General features: G+C 48.4%; 1 protein-coding gene across 2 annotated transcripts in view; it reads right to left on the reverse strand.

The window, feature by feature from the left end:
* LOC115184468 (sodium bicarbonate cotransporter 3-like) overlaps window positions 1-24,092 on the reverse strand; it is an 83,897-nt gene that overhangs the window by 19,739 nt on the left and 40,066 nt on the right. For both annotated transcript variants that reach the window (XM_029745372.1, XM_029745373.1), the window contains exons 3-11: window positions 15,700-15,843; window positions 15,371-15,509; window positions 15,090-15,250; window positions 14,786-14,974; window positions 7,982-8,091; window positions 2,743-2,900; window positions 2,478-2,565; window positions 2,199-2,345; window positions 1,926-2,026 (exon numbers count right to left, since the gene is read on the reverse strand). In XM_029745372.1, coding sequence (XP_029601232.1) covers window positions 1,926-2,026; window positions 2,199-2,345; window positions 2,478-2,565; window positions 2,743-2,900; window positions 7,982-8,091; window positions 14,786-14,974; window positions 15,090-15,250; window positions 15,371-15,509; window positions 15,700-15,843 — 1,237 coding nt within the window. The remainder of the gene's footprint in view (window positions 1-1,925; window positions 2,027-2,198; window positions 2,346-2,477; window positions 2,566-2,742; window positions 2,901-7,981; window positions 8,092-14,785; window positions 14,975-15,089; window positions 15,251-15,370; window positions 15,510-15,699; window positions 15,844-24,092) is intronic.

The raw sequence follows: 24,092 nt of genomic DNA on the forward strand, positions 1-24,092 counted from the left end.
TGTAGACGGTGTGTGTGGAGTACTGGTGTGTAGACGGTGTGTGTGTGTGGGGTGGTGGAGTACTGGTGTGTAGACGGTGTGTGTGTGGGGTGGTGGAGTACTGGTGTGTAGACGGTGTGTGTGTGGGGTGGTGGAGTACTGGTGTGTAGACGGTGTGTGTGTGTGGGGTGGTGGAGTACTGGTGTGTAGACGGTGTGTGGGGTGGTGGAGTACCGGTGTGTAGACGGTGTGTGTGTGGGGTGGTGGAGTACCGGTGTGTAGACGGTGTGTGTGTGGGGTGGTGGAGTACTGGTGTGTAGACGGTGTGTGTGTGGGGTGGTGGAGTACCGGTGTGTAGACGGTGTGTGTGTGGGGTGGTGGAGTACTGGTGTGTAGACGGTGTGTGTGGGGTGGTGCAGTACTGGTGTGTAGACGGTGTGTGTGGGGTGGTGGAGTACTGGTGTGTAGACGGTGTGTGTGGGGTGGTGCAGTACTGGTGTGTAGACGGTGTGTGTGGGGTGGTGGAGTACTGGTGTGTAGACGGTGTGTGTGTGTGGGGTGGTGGAGTACTGGTGTGTAGACGGTGTGTGTGTGTGGGGTGGTGGAGTACTGGTGTGTAGACGGTGTGTGTGTGTGGGGTGGTGGAGTACTGGTGTGTAGACGGTGTGTGTGGGGGTGGTGGAGTACTGGTGTGTAGACGGTGTGTGTGGGGTGGTGGAGTACTGGTGTGTAGACGGTGTGTGTGGGGTGGTGGAGTACTGGTGTGTAGACGGTGTGTGTGGGGTGGTGGAGTACTGGTGTGTAGACGGTGGGTGTGGGGTGGTGGAGTACTGGTGTGTAGACGGTGGGTGTGGGGTGGTGGAGTACTGGTGTGTAGACGGTGTGTGTGGGGTGGTGGAGTACTGGTGTGTAGACGGTGTGTGTGGGGTGGTGGAGTACTGGTGTGTAGACGGTGTGTGTGGGTGGTGGAGTACTGGTGTGTAGACGGTGTGTGTGGGGTGGTGGAGTACTGGTGTGTAGACGGTGTGTGTGGGGTGGTGGAGTACTGGTGTGTAGACGGTGTGTGTGGGTGGGGAGTACTGGTGTGTAGACGGTGTGTGTGGGTGGTGGAGTACTGGTGTGTAGACGGTGGGTGTGGGGTGGTGGAGTACTGGTGTGTAGACGGTGGGTGTGGGGTGGTGCAGTACTGGTGTGTAGACGGTGGGTGTGGGGTGGTGGAGTACTGGTGTGTAGACGGTGTGTGTGGGGTGGTGGAGTACTGGTGTGTAGACGGTGTGTGTGGGGTGGTGGAGTACTGGTGTGTAGACGGTGTGTGTGGGGTGGTGGAGTACTGGTGTGTAGACGGTGTGTGTGGGGTGGTGGAGTACTGGTGTGTAGACGGTGTGTGTGGGGTGGTGGAGTACTGGTGTGTAGACGGTGTGTGTGGGGTGGTGGAGTACTGGTGTGTAGACGGTGGGTGTGGGGTGGTGGAGTACTGGTGTGTAGACGGTGTGTGTGGGGTGGTGCAGTACTGGTGTGTAGACGGTGTGTGTGGGGTGGTGCAGTACTGGTGTGTAGACGGTGTGTGTGGGGTGGTGGAGTACTGGTGTGTAGACGGTGTGTGTGGGGTGGTGCAGTACTGGTGTGTAGACGGTGTGTGTGGGGTGGTGCAGTACTGGTGTGTAGACGGTGTGTGTGGGGTGGTGGAGTACTGGTGTGTAGACGGTGTGTGTGGGGTGGTGGAGTACTGGTGAAGTGCTGCTAGATGAAAGGCTGCATTAGACCTCTTCAGCTTCTACATCAGACACATGAAAGACTTTCCAGACCTCTAGTGAACAGCTCTCTTCATGTTTATAATGCTTTTATAATGAGCTGCCAAGGTGACCACTCAGTCTGGCAGCTCCTTTTCATCAAAAGGGATTAAAGAAAACCCATTGTGTGTGTTTGTGTGTGAGAGAGAGACCCACCTCCCTGTCCTCTGTAGCTCTGGTCCTGCTTGGTGCTGGTCTTCCTTGAAGGACTCATTATGGGCAGAGCCGTTGGGCAATGAGGGCATCTTCCTCTTGTCCTGTGTAGAGAGAAAAGCCCCCCACAGGCCAGGTTACTGCACAGCCCTCAACATTCTAACCATCCGTACTGTACACACACCGTGTCCACAGCGGTTCTCTTACAATATTACCCATCAGCATGTCTCACACGTTCAATAGCAGCCAACCAACATCTTCGTCCAGATCCCTCACCTGAGACGGGACACTCTTGGGGGGCTCGATTCGTATCGTAGGGTCCCACTCTCCTGGGGGTAGGACGGTCACCTGGTCCAGAAACTCATCTATCCCCGACAGCAGATCGTTCCGGTCTTTGGCCTTGTATGCTACATCATGGAAGACCTGGCACAGGACGACAACAAGCAGTCTCTCAAACGACATGTTGCTGCTTCTGACGCCACAGCATGGGACCAATCGGTGATTGGCCAAGGTTGAAATTGGACCAATCCAGAACTGTGTTGTAGTGCTCCTCACCTCGTCTGTCATCAGCGTGGCGATGGAGCGGCCGATCTCGTGGTACTGAGGACCCTTCCCAAACGGACCCAGCAGCAGGAACAGGAACCTGAGCAATAGGAAAGCAGGATAGAATCAGAGTCCATCCAAGCACACACCACCGCACACCCCCCTCAACACACAATATATTTTTCCAAAATTGTCGTCTATTGCCATAACTCCTTCACAGTCAAAATAACTAAATGCCTGTCATACGATTCAGATAAGTGTATGTACACACTGTTACCTGGTGGGTACGGGCACCTCAGTGAGACCAGTGAGCAGCACAGCGGGGGACAGCCTGATGAAGGCAATGATTGGTCGCTCCAGGAATTCCACCTCTCCCACCAGCACGTTGGATGCCTCCGCGCCCGGAGGGATCTTCTTCATGAAGTTCATGTCCACCTGGGAGGTTGAAGGTCACAGGGTTAAACAGGAAGAATACCTTCTTGGATGTTCCTGAAGTTCAATTGTATTGGCCATGCAGGGTTCATACACATTTAGACAGATTGAATTTCAGGACTTTAAACCAAATTCCCATGACCAACAATTGGTGGCATTTAAATAGAAGTCTATTTTTTTGGCCAGAAATGTGGTATCAACACTTGGAGGCTGCCCTCTGATCCCATGTAGTCTACCATCTCCTGTCGTTGTGCAAGGCACTTAAACCCCCACAAAGTAGAATCCCTGTTAGGCAACTGTATAAACACATGTGGTCAACCCTCAGTCTGGAGAGCTGATGGTGTGCAGGCTTTTGATACAGCCCTGTTCAAACCCGTTGCAGTCAGTTTATCAAGGTCCGGTTGAGCAGCTCATTTCTAAAATATATGTTTTGTTAGAGGACTAAAATAATACATGGAATAAAAGCCTTCACTCATTAGCTCTCCTGGAGGATGGTTGACCTCCCTTGATGTAAAACATATTTGGTGGAAATGTTGCTATGGCTTTATCCAATAATTTGCTCATTCAATATATCAAAGATCATATAGGGGAAACGCATAGAGGAAACACTTAACAGTTAACTAGAGAGAGAGAGAACTAGCCAGGCTACAGGATTTGAATTGGCTACCTACTCAGTCTGTTCTCTATCATATTTTATAGGCCTCTCCTTGAGCAATTGCCCACTGGTACACATGCAGGTGATGACACAGATGCACTGAGGTGTCATATTCCGATCCTGGCTGATTTTTGTGTGACTGGTAAAAAAATATGTGCCCAAATAAAATACACGGGAAAAAAGTATTCTTTTCAGATTTGATCATTTTCTAAAACTTTTCCAGGACTGGAAAACATTGTAAAATTCCAGGACATTTCCAAGATTTCAGGCCGTACCAACCCTACATTATGTGTTTGCCAAATTTCTACAAAATTCTCAACAGTTATAAACTGTGGAAAAATATAAGATGTGTGTTTTGGTAACATGGTCAGTTACTGAGGATGTGTGTATAGATGGGTAGTTTGGGAGTTGGACTACCCCCCCCAAAATAACCAGCGCATGTACACCATTAATCACATGTACCGGGCAAGTAGCCTGCGGATCAGGAGTTAAGGAGACGGGGTACCTTATCCCCTACACCGTGGACGCTACCCACAAACTACCCCTACACCGTGGACGCTACCCACAAACTACCCCTACACCGTGGACTCTACCCACAAACTACCCCTACACCGTGGACGCTACCCACAAACTACCCCTACACCGTGGACGCTACCCACAAACTACCCCTACACCGTGGACGCTACCCACAAACTACCCCTACACCGTGGACGCTACCCACTAACCCTACACGCTACCCACTAACCCTACACCGTGGACGCTACCCACTAACCCTACACCGTGGACGCTACCCACTAACCCTACACCGTGGACGCTACCCACTAACCCTACACCGTGGACGCTACCCACTAACCCTACACCGTGGACGCTACCCACTAACCCTACACACTACCCACTAACCCTCCACCGTGGACGCTACCCACTAACCCTACACCGTGGACGCTACCCACTTCCCCTACACCGTGGACGCTAGCCACTACCCATACACCGTGGACGCTAGCCACTACCCCTACACCGTGGACGCTAGCCACTACCCCTACACCGTGGACGCTAGCCACTACCCCTACACCGTGGACGCTAGCCACTACCCCTACACCGTGGACGCTACCCACTACCCCTACACCGTGGACGCTACCCACTACCCCTACACCATTGGACTCTACCCACTACCCCTACACCATTGGACCCTACCCACTACCCCTACACCATTGGACTCTAACCACTACCCCTACACCGTGGACGCTACCCACTACCCCTACACCATTGGACCCTACCCACTAACCCTACACCGTAGACGCTACCCACTAACCCTACACCATTGGACTCTACCCACTACCCCTACACCATTGGACCCTACCCACTTACACTATAGATGCTTCCGTCAGAAGCGATGACATCAAACAGGACACCTAATAAATAATAAATCACATAGAATATGTGTGGTTGCTGCTGGAACTATATCTGTGCTGCTGACAGCCGTACTGCTGCACAAAAAAAGATAATGAAAACATCAGATTCTCTGAACCACGGTCGGACCACTACAGACAGATCAACACAGTCACAACAATGCAGTCACACACACACACGGCACTGGCAGGTAACATGTGATGTACAGTCACGTCACGGTACAACACAGTCTCATGGATCAGCCAGGGACAACACAACAGCACTGATTGGCCAGGGCCAGTGATTGACAGGAGAGAGGACTTACTGCAGGCCTCCTGGCACCCCCGCCCCGGGAACCACAACTACAGTGGCAAGTCTGCTGAGGGCGGGACAAACAGGGGCACAACTTAATTCAGATCACACCACAAGCTCAGCTCACTCATCTAGTGTTCAATCTGGATCCATGTCACCTCTTTTATTATAAAGATCATCCTCATAATACACTGTTCTCATTTTTATTTTTTCACCTTTATTTAACCAGGTAGGCTAGTTGAGAACAAGTTCTCATTTGCAACTGCGACCTGGCCAAGATAAAGCATAGCAATTCGACACATACAGAGTTACACATGGAATAAACAAAACATACAGTCAATAATACAGTAGAACAAAAGAAAACAAAAAGTGTATATACAGTGAGTGCAAATGAGGTAAGTTAAGGCAATAAATAGGCCATGGTGGTGAAGTAATTACAATATAGCAATTAAACACTGGAATGGTAGATGTGCAGAAGATGAATGAGCAAGTAGAGATACTGGGGTGAAAAGGAGCAAGATAAATAAATAAATACAGTATGGGGATGAGGTAGGTAGATAGATAGATAGATAGACGGGCTGTTTACAGATGGGCTATGTACAGGTGCAGTGATCTGTGAGCTCATACCCATCAGTCCCCCAAGGAGCGGAAACCAGTCCCTTTGTTCAGTATCCAGCGCCACCATGTGTTATTTCAAATGAGATTGAATATAGTCTGAATGCATTGTATATCTGACCCCTTGACCACTTGTCACGTTCAATTCATTATTTACCTCAATCTACACACAATACCCCATAATGACCAAGCGAAAACAGGTTTTTAGAAATTCATATTTGAAATGTTTCTACAACTTGATTGGAGTCCACCTGTGGTAAATTCAATTGATTGAACATGATTTGGAATGGCACACACCTGTCTATATAAAGGTCCCACAGTTGGCAGTGCATGTCAGAGCAAAAACCAAGCAATGAGGTCGAAGGAATTGTCTGTAGAGCTCCGAGACAGGATTGTGTTGAGACACAGATCTGGGGAAGGGTACCAAATAATTTCTGCAGCATTGAAGGTCCACAAGAACACAGTGGCCTCCAACATTCTTAAATGGAAGGAGTTTGGAACCAAGACTCTTCCTAGAGCTGGCCATCCGGCCAAAACTGAGCAATCGGGGGGGAAAAGGGCCTTGGTCAGGGAGGTGACCAAGAACCCGATGGTCACTCTGACAGAACTCCAGAGTTCCTCTGTGGAGATGGCTGTCCTTCTGGAAGGTTCTCCCATGTCTGCAGCACTCCACTAATCAGACCTTTATCGTAGAGTGGCCAGACAGAAGCCACTCCTCAGTAAAAGGCACGACAGTCCACTTGGAGTTTGCCAAAAGACAACTAAAGACTCTCAAACGAAGAGAAACAAGATTCTCTGGTCTGATGAAACCAAGATTGAACTCTTTGGCCTGAATGCCAAGTGTCACATCTAGAAGAAACCTGGAACCATCCCCTACATTGAAGCATGGTGGTGGCAGCATTATGCTGTGGGGATGTTTTTCAGCGGCAGGGACTGGGAGACTAGTCGGGATCGAAGGAAAGAGATCTTTGAAGAAAACCTGCTCCAAAGCGCTCGAGACCTCGGACTGGGGTGACGGTTCACCTTCCAAGAGGACAACGACCCCAAGCACACAGCCAAGACAATGCAGGAGTGGCTTTGGGACAAGTCTCTGAATGTCCTTGAGTGGCCCACCCAGAGCCCCGATTTGAACCCGATCGAACATTTCTGGAGAGACCTGAAAATAGAGCTTGAGAGGATCTGCAGTGTCATACCCAAGAAGACTTGAGGCTGTAATCAATGCCAAAAGTGCTTCAACAAAGTACTGAGTAAAGGGTCTGAATACTTATGTAAAATGTGATTTCAGTTATTATTTTATTTCTGAAAACCTGTTTTTGCTTTGTCATTATGGGGTATTATGTGTAGATTGAAGGATTAAAAAAAAAAAAATGGTAGAATAAGGTTGTAACGTAACAAAATGTGGAAAAAGTCAAGGGATCTGAAATCTTATTGAATGCACTGTATAAACCCTGGATTTCTGATGCTATGTATTGGCCAATCAGAGGCTTTGAAGCCAGCAGCTGCCATATTGATTTCTCTGTAGAGCCCTGCATAGGCATGAATTTTAAGCCCGAGCCCTACCTATGCTGTGACGTTCAGGTCCTACCCAGGCCCGATTGCTTCAACCAAACTAAAGTCCCGTCCCTGACCGAAACCAAAAATAACTTCCTCCATTAGTAAATCCATTAGCTGCTCTGTCAGTCTCACCCTGCACGCAGCTCGCTCTGCATGCACTCTGCTCATGGCGGCTCTGAGGGAGTATCCATAGCAACGGCTCTGCTAGGGCTGCTCAATGACGAGACATGACAGAGCAGTTAGTTACTTTGTCACTAACAAAACAAGGAACATTATTTTCTGTGAAATAATCTCTCCTGTCTTATATTTGATGAGGTTGAAGCACTTCTGACACCATGTTATGATCGTTGTCAGATATGACTATTGCGCAGCAGAGCATGAGCAAATGGCAGCTTCAAAATGTTTGTGATCAATTTAGTGATACACAGGCCCTGCCCGTACCCTAGTTAATGATACAAAAAGGCCCTAACCCAATGTATAATGTCGGGTAGCTGAGCTCTACTTGTCTGTCCTCGTGGCCGTGGGTCTACACACTGCTCAGCAGTGGGAGGAGAGACGTTACCTTGCTGAAGTCCACAGTGCTGTTCTCTCGGCTTCCTCCACTGATGCGGCTCTCACTCGGTTTACTGTTCTCCAGGTTCCCAGGAGCTGATTGGGGGGACGCCAGGAGGCCTGCCCAAGGGGAGGAGGAGGATGAGGGGAAGGGGGTAGAAGAAACCAGTGGTCAATTGAACAGTAAAAATGAACTGTGTGTATGGCCGTTATGAATGGGGAATTGGTACAATTTGTAGACGTACACAATTATGTGTCTGAGAGAAGGAGAGCGGGGGGGCTATGTATGTGTGACTCAGTAAGTTTGAGAGTTTGTTCAGACATGCATCTGCTCTGTACATGCTGGGTGAGAAACTCCACGTATCACAACACAAAGTCATTAGAGATGGTAGAAATAACTAAACAGTGGGGAGGTCAATTAGGTAGACACCCATAGACATCCTCTGTGTTCACAGGACCAACCCTACGGAGGCTGGAGTTGGACAGAAAGGTTTCAGAGGGAGATTAGTGGTGGAATGTGCTCCAATGGGGCCCTGCCTGTCTGCGTCAATCCCCTGTTTCTTACTGAACCAGTCAGCCAAGACACACCACATGGTCCAGCTAGACAGCACATTTAAGGCCGGGAAAAATAGAGCACACTCACATGTTGGTATTCACACACACACACACACACACACACACACACACACACACACACACACACACACACACACACACACACACACACACACGTCATGGCCTCAGCCTCTAGTTGTAAAAACGTTTTTTTTGACCTCATCTTACGGTCTATGAACCTTGCCAATTGAAACTAGGACTTGCTATGGAACTCACTCTGTGTAATACTGTGCATTTGAGGGTGAAACCTGAGCACGCCTCACATTAAACCCTGATATCATTTATTAGCCAGTGGTAATGGGGGTAATAGTGCCTGATTACAATAACATAGGGCCAACTTAATGTAAACAGTTACCAAACTTTATAAAAGGGTAACTCTCAACTCCAAATTCAGCCTTTGCCCAAACCGTTCACATTTTCAGGTGAGAAGTTGTGGGTAGCAGGGAAATTGCTCATAAATATTCATTTTTGTGGGTGGGTAAACATAGTAGTACCTGATCCCAACACTAAAGCATTCTCAGCAGAAGTCCACTGGCATGTGCTGATAATAAAATGATGTGCATCTCTAGCAAATATGGCTCTGGACAGTCAGCTCTCAGTGGAAAGATGGTGAGTTCCTGACATCTACTGCCACTGGCGGTGTAAATTAAAATCCCCAATGTAGTGCAAAAAAATTATGATAATACATTGAAATGTGGACTAACATTTATTGCGGTATTGTGTTGGGGGAAAAAAGCAAGTCATCACCTTGATAATGAAGATTAGGGGCTCAATTCAATCCAACCCACATTGCAGTATTCATGCAGTAGCTCTTGGTCAAATTAACTCAGAATAGTCTTTGGTACTGTATAAAAACCTACAACTACTAACAAGGCCACCCCTCTCATAGGCATGCGTTCACTTTTCAGAATTAGAAGTGTGTGGGCACAGGATGAATATTGTAAATAAAAATGTTTTTATCTATCCATCCATCCATCGATCGATCTATATACAGTTGAAGTCGGAAGTTTACATAGACAAATGCATATAAACTCAGTTTTTCACAATTCCTGACATTTAGTCATAGTAAAAATTCCCTGTCTTAGGATCACCACTTTATTTTAAGAATGTGAAATGTCAGAATAATAGTAGAGAGAATGACTTATTTCAGCTTTTATTTATTTCTTTCATCACATTCCCAGTGGGTCAGAAGTTTACATACACTCAATTAGTTTTTGGTAGCATTGCCTTTAAATTGTTTAACTTGGGTCAAACGCTTTGGGTAGCCTTCTACAAGCTTCCCACAATAAATTGGGTGAATCTTGGCCCATTCCTCCTGACAGAGCTGGTGTACCTGAGTCAGGTTTGTAGGCCTCCTTGCTCGCACACGCTTCAGTTCTGCCCACACATTTTCTATAGGATTGAGGTCAGGGCTTCGTGATGGTCACTCCAATACCTTGACTTTGTTGTCCTTAAGCCATTTTGCCACAACTTTGGAAGTATGCTTGGGGTCATTGTCCATTTGGAAGACCCCATTTGCAACCAAGCTTTAACTTCCTGACTGATGTCTTGAGATGTTGCTTCAATATATCCACATCATTTTCCTTCTTCATGAAGCCATATATTTTGTGAAGTGCACCAGTCCCTCCTGCAGCAAAGCACCCCCACAACATGATGCTGCCACCTCCGTGCCTCAATGTTGGGATGGTGTTCGTTGGCTTACAAGCCTCCCCCTTTTTCCTCCAAACATAACGATGGTCATTATGGCCAAACAGTCCATTTTTGTTTCATCAGACCAGAGGACATTTCTCCAAAAAGTACAATCTTTGTCCCTATATGCTGTTGCAAACCGGAGTCTGGCTTTTTTTATGGCAGTTTTGGAGCAGTGGTTTCTTCCTTGCTGAGCGGTATAGGACTCGTTTTACTGTGGATATAGATACTTTGTACCGGTTTCCTCCAGCATCTTCACAAGGTCCTTTGCTGTTGTTCTGGGATTGATTTGCACTTTTCGCACCAAAGTACGTTCATCTCTAGGAAACATAACGCGTCTCCTTCCTGAGCAGTATGATTGCTGCATGGTCCCATGGTGTTTATACTTGCATACTATTGTTTGTACAGATGAGTGTGGTACCTTCAGGTGTTTGGAAATTGCTGCCAAGGATGAACCAGACGTGTGGAGGTCTTCAATTATTTTTCTGAGGTCTTGGCTGATTTCTTTTGATTTTCCCATGATGTCAAGCAAAGAGGCACTGAGTTTGAAGGTAGGCCTTGAAATACATCCACAGGTACACCTCCAATTATGTCAATTAGCCTATCAGAAGCTTCTAAAGCCATGACATCATTTTCTGAAATTTTCCAATCTGTTTAAAGGTACAGTCACATACACTAAGTTATGTAAACTTCTGACATACTGGAATTGTGGTACAGTGAATTATAAGTGAAATAATCTGTCTGTAAACAATTGTTGGAAAAATGACTTGTGTCATGCACAAAGTAGATGTCCTAACCGACTTTCCAAAACTATAGTTTGTTAATAAGAAATGTGTGGACTGGTTGAAAAATGTTTTAAATTACTCCAACCTAAGTGTATGTAAACTTCCAACTTCAACTGTACACATCTCTGCCCCATGTGGGATTAGAACTCACAACCATTGAACACTGAGCCATTGTCATCTATTTCTTGTAACGATGGATGTACAGTGGGGGAAAAAAGTATTTGATCCCCTGCTGATTTTGTATGTTTGCCCACTTACAAAGAACTGATCAGTCTATAATTTGAATGGTAGGTTTATTTGAACAGTGAGAGACAGAATAACAACAAAACATTCCAGAAAAACACATGTAAAAAATGTTAGAAAATGATTTGCATTTTGATGAGGGAAATAAGTATTTGACCCCTCTGCAAAACAAAGACTTAGTACTTGGTGGCAAAACCCTTGTTGGCAATCACAGAGGTCAGACGTTTCTTGTAGTTGGCCACTAGGTTTGCACACATCTCAGGAGGGATTTTGTCCCACTCCTCTTTGCAGATCTTCTCCAAGTCATTAAGGTTTTGAGGCTGACGTTTGGCAACTCGAACCTTCAGCTCCCTCAACAGATTTTCTATGGGATTAAGGTCTGGAGACTGGCTAGGCCACTCCAGAACCTTAATGTGCTTCTTCTTGAGCCACTCCTTTGTTGCCTTGGCCGTGTGTTTTGGGTCATTGTCATGCTGGAATACCCATCCACGACCCATTTTCAATGCCCTGGCTGAGGGAAGGAGGTTCTCGCCCAGGATTTGACAGTACATGGCCCCGTCAAATGATGCGGTGAAGTTGTCCTGTCCCCTTAGCAGAAAAACACCCCCAAAGCATAATGTTTCCACCTCCATGTTTGACGGCGGAGATGGTGTTCTTGGGGTCATAGGCAGCATTCCTCCTCCTCCAAACACGGCGAGCTGAGTTGATGCCAAAGAGCTCCATTTCGGTCTCATCTGACCACAACACTTTCACCCAGTTGTCCTCTGAATCATTCAGATGTTCATTGGCAAACTTCAGACGGGCATGTATATGTATTCTTGAGCAGGGGGACCTTGCGGGCGCTGCAGGATTTCAGTCCTTCACGGCGTAGTGTGTTACCAATTGTTTTCTTGGTGACTATGGTCCCAGCTGCCTTGAGATCATTGACAAGATCCTCCTGTGTAGTTCTGGGCTGATTCCTCACCGTTCTCATGATCATTGCAACTCCACGAGGTGAGATATTGCATGGAGCCCCAGGCCGAGGTAGATTGACTGTTCTTTTGTGTTTCTTCCATTTGCGAATAATCGCACCAACTGTTGTCACCTTCTCACCAAGCTGCTTGGCGATGGTCTTGTAGCCCATTCCAGCCTTGTGTAGGTCTACAGTCTTGTCCCTGACATCCTTGGAGAGCTCTTTGGTCTTGGCCATGGTGGAGAGTTTGGAATCTGATTGATTGCTTCTGTGGACAGGTGTCTTTTTTACAGGTAACAAGCTGCGGTTAGGAGCACTCCCTTTAAGAGTGTGCTCCTAATCTCAGCTCGTTACCTGTATAAAAGACACCTGGGAGCCAGAAATAATACTTATTTCCCTCATTAAAATGCAAATCAATTTATAAAAATTTTTGACATGCGTTTTTCTCGATATTTTTGTTGTTATTCTGTCTCTCACTGTTCAAATAAACCTACCATTAAAATTATAGACTGATCCTTTCTTTATCAGTGGGCAAATGTACAAAATTAGCAGGGGATCAAATACTTTTTCCCCCCACTGTAGCTACAAATAAACATATAATCCTCATAGCCTACATGTTTTTTTTTCTTTCGTAAAAGATGCATGAAACCGGTAAGCAAAAACGTTGAATTTGGTCATATGCGGAAATGTGCATTCCTGCCTTTAGAATTTTGAGTAACGTCAGTAGTCTAGTCAAGGAAGCGTCATGCAAAATATATATTGGCACACTCCACTTACCAAGACCATTGCCAAATAAGGCATGCGGTCACCTGTTTTTATAGTAAGCCTCGAGGTGGTACCACCAAGCACATCCAGAAGGGAGTGTATTTCATACCGAACCGCTCCCTTGAGATGACGTAGAGGAACCTTCTCAAGGTGTGATGTAACCGCTGGGGGAATGAGATTAACAGTAAATCAAAATAGTTCTTTCGCAACCAACTGTGGAAATGAAGACCAGAATTGACGTGTTTCACTATAACTAAGTCTAAACCATCTGGTTTTATTTTGATGAAATGTACCCTTTAATTGCTTCACAAGTCATCAAGCACACAGACAGACACATACAATGTTAAGGACCGAGAGGGGTCAGATTATCAAGGTGAAGAAGGTGTGGAGGGAGGGTTTCATGCTATTTGCAGGATATTTAACCTGCTGGAGGTGGGGGGAGGAGCTGCACCAGGCAGGCAGGGTCTGCACCCTCAGACTCCTCCTTGTGGTCCTTGACTAGACAGGACTGGAGCCTCAGTTCCTCCACATCTGGAGCATGGACCACCACACTGGGGATACTCCAGCTCCTACCCTCACCAGCTGCTAACCCAATCTCTGGGTCTAGGCCTGGGTCAGTCAGAGAGGTGGAGGACAGGCAGGGAGGGGTGGGTCTGGGTCAGTCAGAGGAGGGGTGGGGGACAGGCAGGGAGGGAGGGGTGGAGGATCTGCATCTGGCTAGGGGAGGGGTGTTCTGGGGGGTGCTGGCACTGAGCAGGAAGCGGCTGAGGAACTGAGACCCCCTGGACTCCCTTGAGGAGGGAGGGGCGGGAGGTGGATAGACTTCCTATGGAGGGGGCAAGGGTAGTTGGGAAAGGAGAGAAGACTGGATGGAAAAAGGAAAGAAGGAGAGGGAAAAATAAATCAAGAAGGGTAGAAATCCTAAATGTGTGTTGGGAACGATGCTCTTCATGCTACGAAGCCCAGGCCTTGGAAGTGTCTTGTTAGTGGAAGTCAAAGACAAAGAGCAGGGGCATATTCAGTACATCCCAAAACGTCACATGGAACATTTGCACAACGTACATGGAGCCGCAGTAAACCAGGAGAGATTAAGTCAAGATCAATTAACATCTGTCATAATGCCAACTGCCCACAAACAGCAGCGGACATGTTCAGAACACACACAAAAGCATTGTTTAGCAACCTTTTGCAACAATGTTACAGAAACGCAATAAATGCCGTGGTTACATCACACTTTAATAAGGATATACTATAGGTCACTCAAACGGACCAATCACAAGCAAGGGGAAGCTGACCAATAATCTTCAACTGTGATTTAATTTCTACATGATGGCATGTGCACAGATTTACTTTGGTTTTAAGTTATTAACTATTAGCCTATTACAACAGTTCAACACAAAAACCTATTCACAAAACCATATTTCCAGGAGAAAACACAATCCAGTGCACAAAACAAACTCAGACTCATCACTGCAGTGTTCAAGAACAGTCATGATGGGAAAATCACATGCCAGTAAAAGGCCCATGCACCAATCAGATCTTGCCCATCGTCTTGTCACTCAATTACCTCCGCCAATTGACACCTCTTTAAAGACCCAACCCACTTCATAAAAGAACATGTGCATAGTACATACATTCAATCTGTCAAAACACGGCTAAACTGCAGTAAAAAAGGGTGTAAATAAACCATTATTTTATAGAAGAGCTGAAATGAGGGGATAAAGAGCAGAAGAGGAAAAAGGCGAGGTGCAGCGAGGGCCCTCACCGTTTCTCTCAAGCAGGTGTGGGTCAGATTGTTTCTTGCCGATGTCAGCGAAGGAGCGCACCAGAGGGATGCGGTTGCTGAGCTTCTTCTCGTTCTGGTGGTGGTGTCTCTTCAACATGGCCTCCCTCACCTTCTGCCTCAACCCCTCCTCCAGCTGAGCTGACGCCACCATGCTGTCTATCACCATGTCTATGGGGGTGTACAGGGTAGACTGCATGCTTTATTCAACAGTTACATGCTTTATTCAACACATTCAACTTTCAGACACAGTAAAATGTCTGCAGAGACATACATACACACTCACCTGCGATCTCCTCAATAGTGTTAGCTCTCATGTCCAACATGACAGTGCCGTTGAGGATGCAGCTGCGGAGCTCGAAGAGGCTGTGTAGAGACAGCGTGGCTACGTAGGGCTTACTCCAACGCTCCCCTCCATCCTCCACGTCTTCCTCAAACTTTAACCACCTACACACACACACACACACACACACACACACACACACACACACCAGATTAAAGGAGTTGTTGATGTGGTTGGATGAGGAAACAGCCACTAGGAGTAGTGAGGAAGGGTGTGCGTCGTGCCTGGCTGTTTCCCTCCACTCGTAGACGTGTCCGTCCCGGAAGAACAGCTCATCCAGCTCAGTGAACAGGTCGTGGGGCATGTGCTCTTCATCATCATCCTCTGTCCCCAGGATGAACTGGACCCGCTGGGACGGGGTGTCTGAAACACAGGGGGTACAGGTGGAAGATGGGTAATGTAGTACAACCAAGGGGAATATTAGTGGAAAAAGAACAGTAAAAGGTTTGGTATAGGAAACAGGGCTGGAGAATGGAGATATGGCAATAGAGCTGATCTGAGGACAGTGAATGAAGCAGACGTTGAGGTGAGAGAGTGAACTGGTCTTAGCTACCATAGGAAGGAGACTCTCGTCCATCTTCACGGTCCGAGCGGTCTCTCCTCTTGCGGTGGTGTCTGTGGCCGCGGTGGCGGTGGTGCCTCCGTTTGGTCTCTCTGCCCAGAGGAACATGGACACCCACATAGACCGCTCTGTGACCTGGAAACAGGGTAGAGAGAGGCATGGTCAATCACGGTCTACCATGTATAATAGTCTTATCTGCAGTTGGGCTGGGCATATACACTGTGCATTTAAAAATCTGAATTGTCAATACAGTTCTTCGTAATACATAGTCTGATTTCAGCATTCTACAATCTTTAGACCGCCTTTCTTTACAGGCCCAAAATGGCATGAGACAAATGCAGTTGTTTTCATACACTGCAGCCACCCTTTAGTTACCATCACAGACTGTGCCCCCCCCCCCCACACACACACACACACACGTCTTCCTGTCTGTTGTTTACGTACGTCACACACAATGGTAAACCTTCCCCCTTATCCTCCTCTCAATTTCTGCCGTGTCAAGTGGCCATACCTGAAGCGTTAAATGAATGGACGAGTTACGTGCCGTTCTGACAGCAGCTAAGAATGGATAGAAAGGACGTCACTGCCTAAGACCCGCTGCTCGTTGTCAGGACATGGGGAAAGGAGAGAAGGCTAAAAAAGGAGAAGGACATGTAGCCTGCTCTTTGTGCTTATAAACACACTTTATCTTTTGAGAGCTGGGAGCGTTAAACCGTTCTGGATGGCATACTACTGACGTCAGTCTGGACAGAGCAGAGAAATGGACCAGGAGGGCGGTGAGGACTACAGCATGGTGGGTCTTCATCACACCCCTGTCACATACATGTAATATGGCATAGCCCACTAAGCTCAATGGGGGTGACGGGGGGGGGGGGGGGGGGACGGACGACACACACACACACTATCTAATCCCCCCAGTTCCTCTCTGGTGTCTGGATCAGCTAAGGAAGGTCTGTGATACTCAGCTGATACCCCTGCAGGGTTTCCTGTCCAAAAGTACTTAGTTCCTTCCATTTACATGGATGACAGACACACACAACAACCCTAATAATATAACTAAAATCGTTATTGTTCCAGGCTTCCAGCTAACATCTTTACTGTATCTCTGGGCGTTCCTAGGAATAAATAACATTCAGGTCAGAGGTTTTCCTCTGTGGTTTCCATTAGCACCTCTGGGTTGTCAGCTGTAATGTTCTGCGCAGTAGGAGGAGTCCCTGGGCCACGAACGCACACAGCCAGTAGATAAACAATTGTCTTCATAACACTGCCGCTGGCTGGGGTCAGGTCTCCTGCAGGCTGCCAAGGTCTCCACTGAGACACAGTGCACATCAATTACTATGTAGGCCTACCCCGTACCCGTACATATCTACTCACAACTGGTGCCCCTTGAATATAGACAAGTTAACGTTACTCATTGTGGATTTATTATTATGTCTTTTACTTTTCTATTATTATTTTCTCTGTGTGGTTAGGAAGGGCCTGTAATTAAACATTTCACTGTTAGTCTAAACCTGGTCTACGTAGCACGTGACCAATACAGTTTGACGTCAACACCTGTTACCTCCCACTATAGACAACCAGTAGTTAGAGACCAAAACTCACTATTTCCAGTCTTTCACATTTCAGAAACAATCGTCTGACTTGTGAGACTAGGCTCTTAGGCAGGCTCATGATCAATGTTCCCTGCCTCAAATTATTTCCGGCACTGAGCAAATTTCAGTTATGCTGAGCACAAACGTGAACGTTTTGCGTTTACTGTGAACACCGAGGCTGTACCCGCTTTAAGTTAGTTTAACCGTGACCAAGTAGGCTACCGTGCCCATTGGATCATAATGCAGTCCTACCAGAGTGGCTGTGAGACCCGGCGGTAGGATTTTACAGTGAGGAGGCAACAAGGCAGAACATTATTTCTTGCCCAGAGTGACACTTTTTATTTGCAAGTGAAGATAATAACAGCCGACAAAATGTACAAGTATTTAGAAAATAATAAACTGGATCAAATAGAGCTCTTCAAACAAAACCCGGCAGCAAGATGACCTGTCCCACAAACAATGAGAGGACAGGCTTCTTATGTGTAACCTTTATTTAACTAGGCAAGTCAGTTAAGAACAAATTCTTATTTACAATGACGGCCTACCCCGGCCAAACCCGGACAACGCTGGGCCAATTGTGCACCATCCTATGGGACTCCCAATCACGGGCAGTTGTGATACAGCCCGTATCGCAATAGCAATACCCATGATGCAACTAAACGGGAAACCCTTACTTCTCGTTCACGGATGATCGACCAACAAAAATAACATCACTGCCCCACATTATCATCAATAAATAAATGTTCTTATCATAAACCATGTGTGGTCCTTTATCAAAGGTTTTAGATTTATGTGACAGAGTACATAGGACCATCGTCACAGTGCCCTAGCATTATGGGGAAAATGCATCCCATAACATTTTAACATAGAAATAGCTGTTCTACGATACAGCCTACAGTAGCAGCCACTATGTGGTGTCTACGATACAGCCTACAGTAGCAGCCACTGTGTGGTGTTCTACGATACAGCCTACAGTAGCAGCCACTGTGTGGTGTCTATGATACAGCCTACAGTAGCAGCTACTGTGTGGTGTTCTACGATACAGCCTACAGTAGCAGCCACTGTGTGGTGTCTATGATACAGCCTACAGTAGCAGCCACTGTGTGGTGTTCAATGTCAGCCTACATTCCATGAGACTTGTGCAGCGCTGGAAATTAACCTGTTTAGCAACTTGTCCTTCAGACAAGGAGGTGACTGAAAATGTATTGTGCTTTTTGATGCAGAAACCACTTTACAAATCAAAAATCATTATTTGCATACCATTATTACAGAGAGTCAGAAAAAAATGTGTGCTACCATCTGCCTTTTGACTACTTAGCTTATTCAAGCCCGTCTCAAAATACAATCACTGCCCCTTTAAGATATAAAAAAGCTCTTTACCCGACTGGCTTTTCAAAGAAGTGTATATGTTTTATGCTCTTGTAGGAAGCTTTGCTATAACTGGGCTAACAACGCACTAATTAGCGAAGGACATGAACAAATGTGCATATGTGGCTACATGCGGCTCTTCGCTTTGATCTCAAAACAAGTGCATCTACTCACAACCACTCGTGCAGGTCAATGGAATAAAATGCGATCTGACAAACAATCTCAGTCTGCATAGTTACGTTTATTTCGTTATGTTGCATTTAAAAATGTCGATTTGGTCACAATTCCTACAGTAGAGGGAAACGTTGGTGTAAACTAACAGGGAAACTAGCAGAGTGAAGTTCAATCTCGTGAGTCTCTGCGCGGGCTGGTATTTCTTCTGCAAGGCAGTCCTGGGAAGTGGAGCACCCACACACAGCTTAGGGGGAACATGATCATGATGTATAACAAAACACAAGTAAATATTACTTTAGAGAAGTATGGAGGGGTTAGGAGAGAGGAGGGACAGAGTAGCAGAAGATGGAGGTTGGGTCTGCCTGTACCAACTGTGTGATTATGTGAATTAGTGAAAGAGTTGTAGTGTTCTACAGAGAATGAGTGAGTGAGTGTGAGAAAGAATGAAGGGGGAGTGAAAGAGCAGGCTCTATTAAATTAGTGGAGGCCAGAGCTGCAGGATAATCCACAGTAATGTAGTTAGAGCTGGAACTAGGGTGGGGTGGGGGCGCAGCTAACACATTACATTCTCACACTCTTCTCTACCTCATTAACCAGGGTTACACTGTTCTCTACCTCATTAACCTGGGTTCCAAGTTACACTGTTCTCTACCTCATTAACCAGGGTTACACTGTTCTCTACCTCATTAACCTGGGTTCCAAGTTACACTGTTCTCTACCTCATTAACCTGGGTTCCAAGTTACACTGTTCTCTACCTCATTAACCAGGGTTCCAAGTTACACTGTTCTCTACGTCATTAACCAGGGATCTGAGTTCCAAGTTACACTGTTCTCTGCCTCATGGGGTGGCAGGGTAGCCTAGTGGTTAGAGCATTGGACTAGTAACCGAAAGGTTGCAAGTTCAAATCCCCGAGCTGACAAGGTACAATTCTGTCTCTACCTACCTCATTAACCAGGGTTCCAAGTTCCACTGTTCTCTACCTCATTAACCAGGGTTCCAAGTTCCACTGTTCTCTACCTCATGGGGTGGCAATCCCTGAACAGGCAGTTAACTGACTTGCCTAGTTAAAATAAAATAAATAAATAAAATTAACCAGGGTCCCAAATTACACTGTTCTCTACATCATTAACCAGGCTTCCAAGTTCTACTGTTCTCTATCTCATTAACCTCTATCTCCTTGTTCGGGTGGCGTTCGACGTCACCGGCTTTCTAGCCATCGCCGCTCCTTTTTTCATATTCCCATTTGTTTTGTCTTGTTCCATACACACCTGGTTTTCATTCCCTAATCACACTGAATGTATTTAGTCCTCTGTTCCCCTCCATGTCTTTGTGTGAAATTGTTTTGATGTTATGTGTGTATTGTTACGCGCCAGACTTCTGTTTATTGTTCTGTGTTTTGGGCACGTTATATGTACTTCTGTGCTTTCGTTTGGACCGGAATTAAAAGTGCGCCTGTTAACTACACTCTGCTCTCCTGCACCTGACTTCGCCTCCAGTACACACCCGTAACAGAATTTCACACCCACCATGGAGTCAGCAGGAGCAGGTACCCCGGTTAGAGTCGTCGAGGAGCACGTCCAGGAACACTCGGCAATGTTACATTCTTGGTGCCATGATGGATCGCGTTGTCCAGACCATGGACCGCTGGGAGAGACAGCAAGTCTCTCCAGTGCCTCGACCAGCGAAACCGGGGTTACCTCTGCCCGTCCCGGCCGGAACCAGTCCCAGTGGGATGTGTCTCTCCCTTCCCAGGGAGTATGATGGGACGGCAGCACAGTGCCAGGGGTTCCTGCTAGAACTGGACCTCTACCTGGCCACCATTCACCCAGCTCCCTCGGGAAGGGAGAGAGTGTCCGCACTCGTCTCATGCCCCTCAGGGAGAGCTTTGGAGTGGGCAAACGCCGTGTGGGGAGAAGGAGACGCGGCGTGGACCACTTCGAGGAGTTCACCCGCCGCTTCCGGGCCGTCTTCGACCATCCGCCCGAAGGTGGAGTGGCGGGAGAACGGCTCTTCCATTTGAGGCAGGGGACGAGGAACGCCCAGGAGTTCGCCCTGGAACTCCGGACCTTGGCCGCCGGAGCAGGCTGGAACGACAAGGCCCTCATCGACCACTATCGATGCAGCCTGCGCGAGGACGTCCGACGTGAGCTGGCCTGCAGGGATGCCACCATCACCTTTGACCAACTGGTGGATTTGTCCATCCGGTTGGATAACCTTCTGGTCACCCGCAGACGTCCAGAGGGGGCTCTGTCGGTTCCATCTTCCAGCACCCCCGCTCCGGTGCCCCTGGAGTTGGGAGGGGCTGTGCGTAGGGAGGCTGGAGGAGGGGCCATCACGTGCACCATCTGTGGCCGCAGAGGGCACACTGCTGGTCGGTGCCGTGTCGGTCCCTCTGGGAGTCGAGGCAGCAGGCAGGGCACTCTGGCGTCACCCCAGGTGAGTCTGCACCACACTCATCCAGAGTCCTCTGTTGACCACCGGTTTGTTTCCCTGAGTTTTGACCGAATTCCCAGCGTAAGGCGCTCGTCGATTCAGGCGCAGCTGGGAATTTTATAGACAGAGCGTTAGCCCTTAGTTTAGGGATCCCCAATATTTCTGTAGTTAGACCTTTCCCAGTACACGCTCTGGATAGACGACCATTAGGGTCTGGGCTAATCAGGGAGGACACCATCTCCCTGGCCATGGAGACGCAGGGGGGACACGAGGAGAAAAATCAGTCTCTTCCTCATTGACTCTCCTGCATTTCCCGTGGTACTAGGCCTTCCCTGGTTGGCTCATCATAACCCCACCATTTCCTGGCAACAGAGGGCTCTCACGGGGTGGTCACGAGAGTGCTCGGGGAGGTGTGTAGGGGTTTCCGTTGGTGCTACCACGGTGGAAAGTCCAGACCAGGTCTCCACCGTGCGCATCCCCCAAGAATATGCCGATTTGGCTCTCGCCTTCTGTAAAAAGTAGGCGACTCAATTACCACCTCATCGATGGGGGGGGATTGTGCGATAAATCTCCTGGCAGACGCTGCGCTTCCCAGGAGTCACGTGTATCCCGTCGCAAGCGGAGACGGTGGCTATGGAGACATATGTCTCTGAATCCCTGCGTCAGGGGTACATTCGGACCTCCACTTCACCCTCCGAGTTTCTTTTTTGTGAAGAAGAAGGATGGAGGTCTGCGCCCGTGGATTGACTATAGAGGTCTCAATCAAATCACGGTGAGGTACAGTTACCCGCTACCTCTTATCGCCATGGCGATTGAGTCAATGCATGGGGCGCGCTTCTTCACTAAATTGGATCTCAGGAGTGCGTATAACCTGGTGCGTATCCAGGAAGGAGACAAGTGGAAGACAGCGTTTAGTACCACCACAGGGAATTATGAGTACCTCGTCATGCCGTACGGGTTGATGATTGCTCCATCAGTCTTACAATTCTTTGTAGACAAGATTTTCAGGGACCTGCACAGGCAGGGTGTAGTGGTGTATATCGATGACATTCTGATATACTCCGCTACACGTGCCGAGCATGTGTCCTTGGTGCGCAGGGTTCTTGGACGACTGTTGGAGCATGACCTGTACGTCAAGGCCAAGAAATGCTTGTTCTTTCAGCAGGCCGTATCCTTACTAGGGTATCGCATTTCCACATCAGGGGTGGAGATGGAGTGACCGCATTGCAGCCGTGCGTAATTGGCCAACTCCCACCACGGTAAAGGAGGTGCAGCGATTTTTAGGGTTTGCCAATTACTACCAGAGATTTATCTGGGGTTTTAGCCAGGTGGCTGCTCCCATTACCTCACTGCTGAAGGGGGGGGTCCTGTACGGTTCCAGTGGTCGGCTGAGGCGGACAGGGCTTTTGGGCAGCTAAGAGCTCCGTTTACTTCGGCTCCCGTGCTGGCCCATCCGGATCCCTCTTTGGCGTTCATAGTGGAGGTGGACGCGTCCGAGGCTGGGATAGGAGCTGGGATAGGAGCCGTGCTCTCACAGTGCTCGGGTACGCCACCGAAACTCCGCCCCTGTGCTTTCTTCTCGAAGAAGCTCAGCCCGGCAGAGCATAACTATGATGTGGGGGACCGGGAGTTGCTGGCTGTGGTTAAAGCGTTGAAGGCATGGAGATATTGGCTTGAGGGGGCTAAACACCCTTTCCTCATCTGGACTGACCACCGCAACCTGGAGTACATCCGGGCAGCGAGGAGACTGAATCCTCGTCAGGCAAGGTGGGCCATGTCATTTACTCGTTTTGTGTTTACCCTGTCCTACAGACCAGGTTCCCAGAATATGAAGGCAGACGCACTGTCCCGGCTGTATGACACAGAGGAGTGGCCCATGGATCAGACTCCCATACTCCCGGCCTCCTGCCTGGTAGCGCCGGTCAGGAGCTGGATGCGGACATTGAGCAGGCGTTGCGTACAGAGCCCACTCCCCTCCAGCGTCCCGTCGGGCATATGTACGTTCCGTCTGCTGTCCGTGACCAGTGGATTTCCTAACCAATCTTCCTCTTTCACAGGGAAACACTACGATCCTGGTCGTTGTGGATCGTTTCTCTAAGTCCTGTCGTCTTCCTACAGCCCTACAGGCTGCGGAAGCCCTGTTTACTCACGTCTTCCGGCACTACGGGGTGCCCGAGGATATAGTGTCTGATCGGGGTCCCCAGTTCACGCGAGAGTCTGGAAGGCATTCATGGAACGTCTGGGGGTCTCGATCAGCCTCACCTCGGGTATTCACCCCAAGAGTAACGGGCAGGTAGAGGGAGTCAACCAGGATGTGGGCAGGTTTCTGCGGTCCTATTGCCAGGACCGGCCGGGGGAGTGGGCGGCGTTCGTGCCCTGGGCCGAGATGGCACAGAACTTGCTTCGCCACTCCTCCACTAACTTCTCCCCCTCTCAGTGCGTATTGGGTTACCAGCCGATTCTGGCACCGTGGCATCAGGGTCAGACCGAGGCTCCTGCGGTGGACGACTGGTTCAGGCGCGCGGCGGAGACATGGGAGGCCGTCCTTGTTCACCTCCAGAGAGCCGCGCTACGCCAAAAGACCAGCGCGGACTGAGGCCCCGGTGTTCACACCGGGTGACCGGGTCTGGCTCTCGACCCGAAACCTCCCCTCCGCCTGCCCTGCCTGCCGGAAGCTGGGTCTGCGGTTTGTGGGGCCATTCAAAGCCTTGAGGAGGGTGAACGAGGTGTGTTACAGGTTACAGCTTCCCTCTGATTACCGTATTAACCCCTTGTTCCATGTGTCTCTCCTCAGGCCGGTGGTGGCTGGTCCGCTC

The sequence above is a fragment of the Salmo trutta genome, chromosome 3, assembly GCF_901001165.1.
Source record: "Salmo trutta chromosome 3, fSalTru1.1, whole genome shotgun sequence".
In the NCBI taxonomy this organism is placed as follows: Eukaryota; Metazoa; Chordata; class Actinopteri; order Salmoniformes; family Salmonidae; genus Salmo; species Salmo trutta.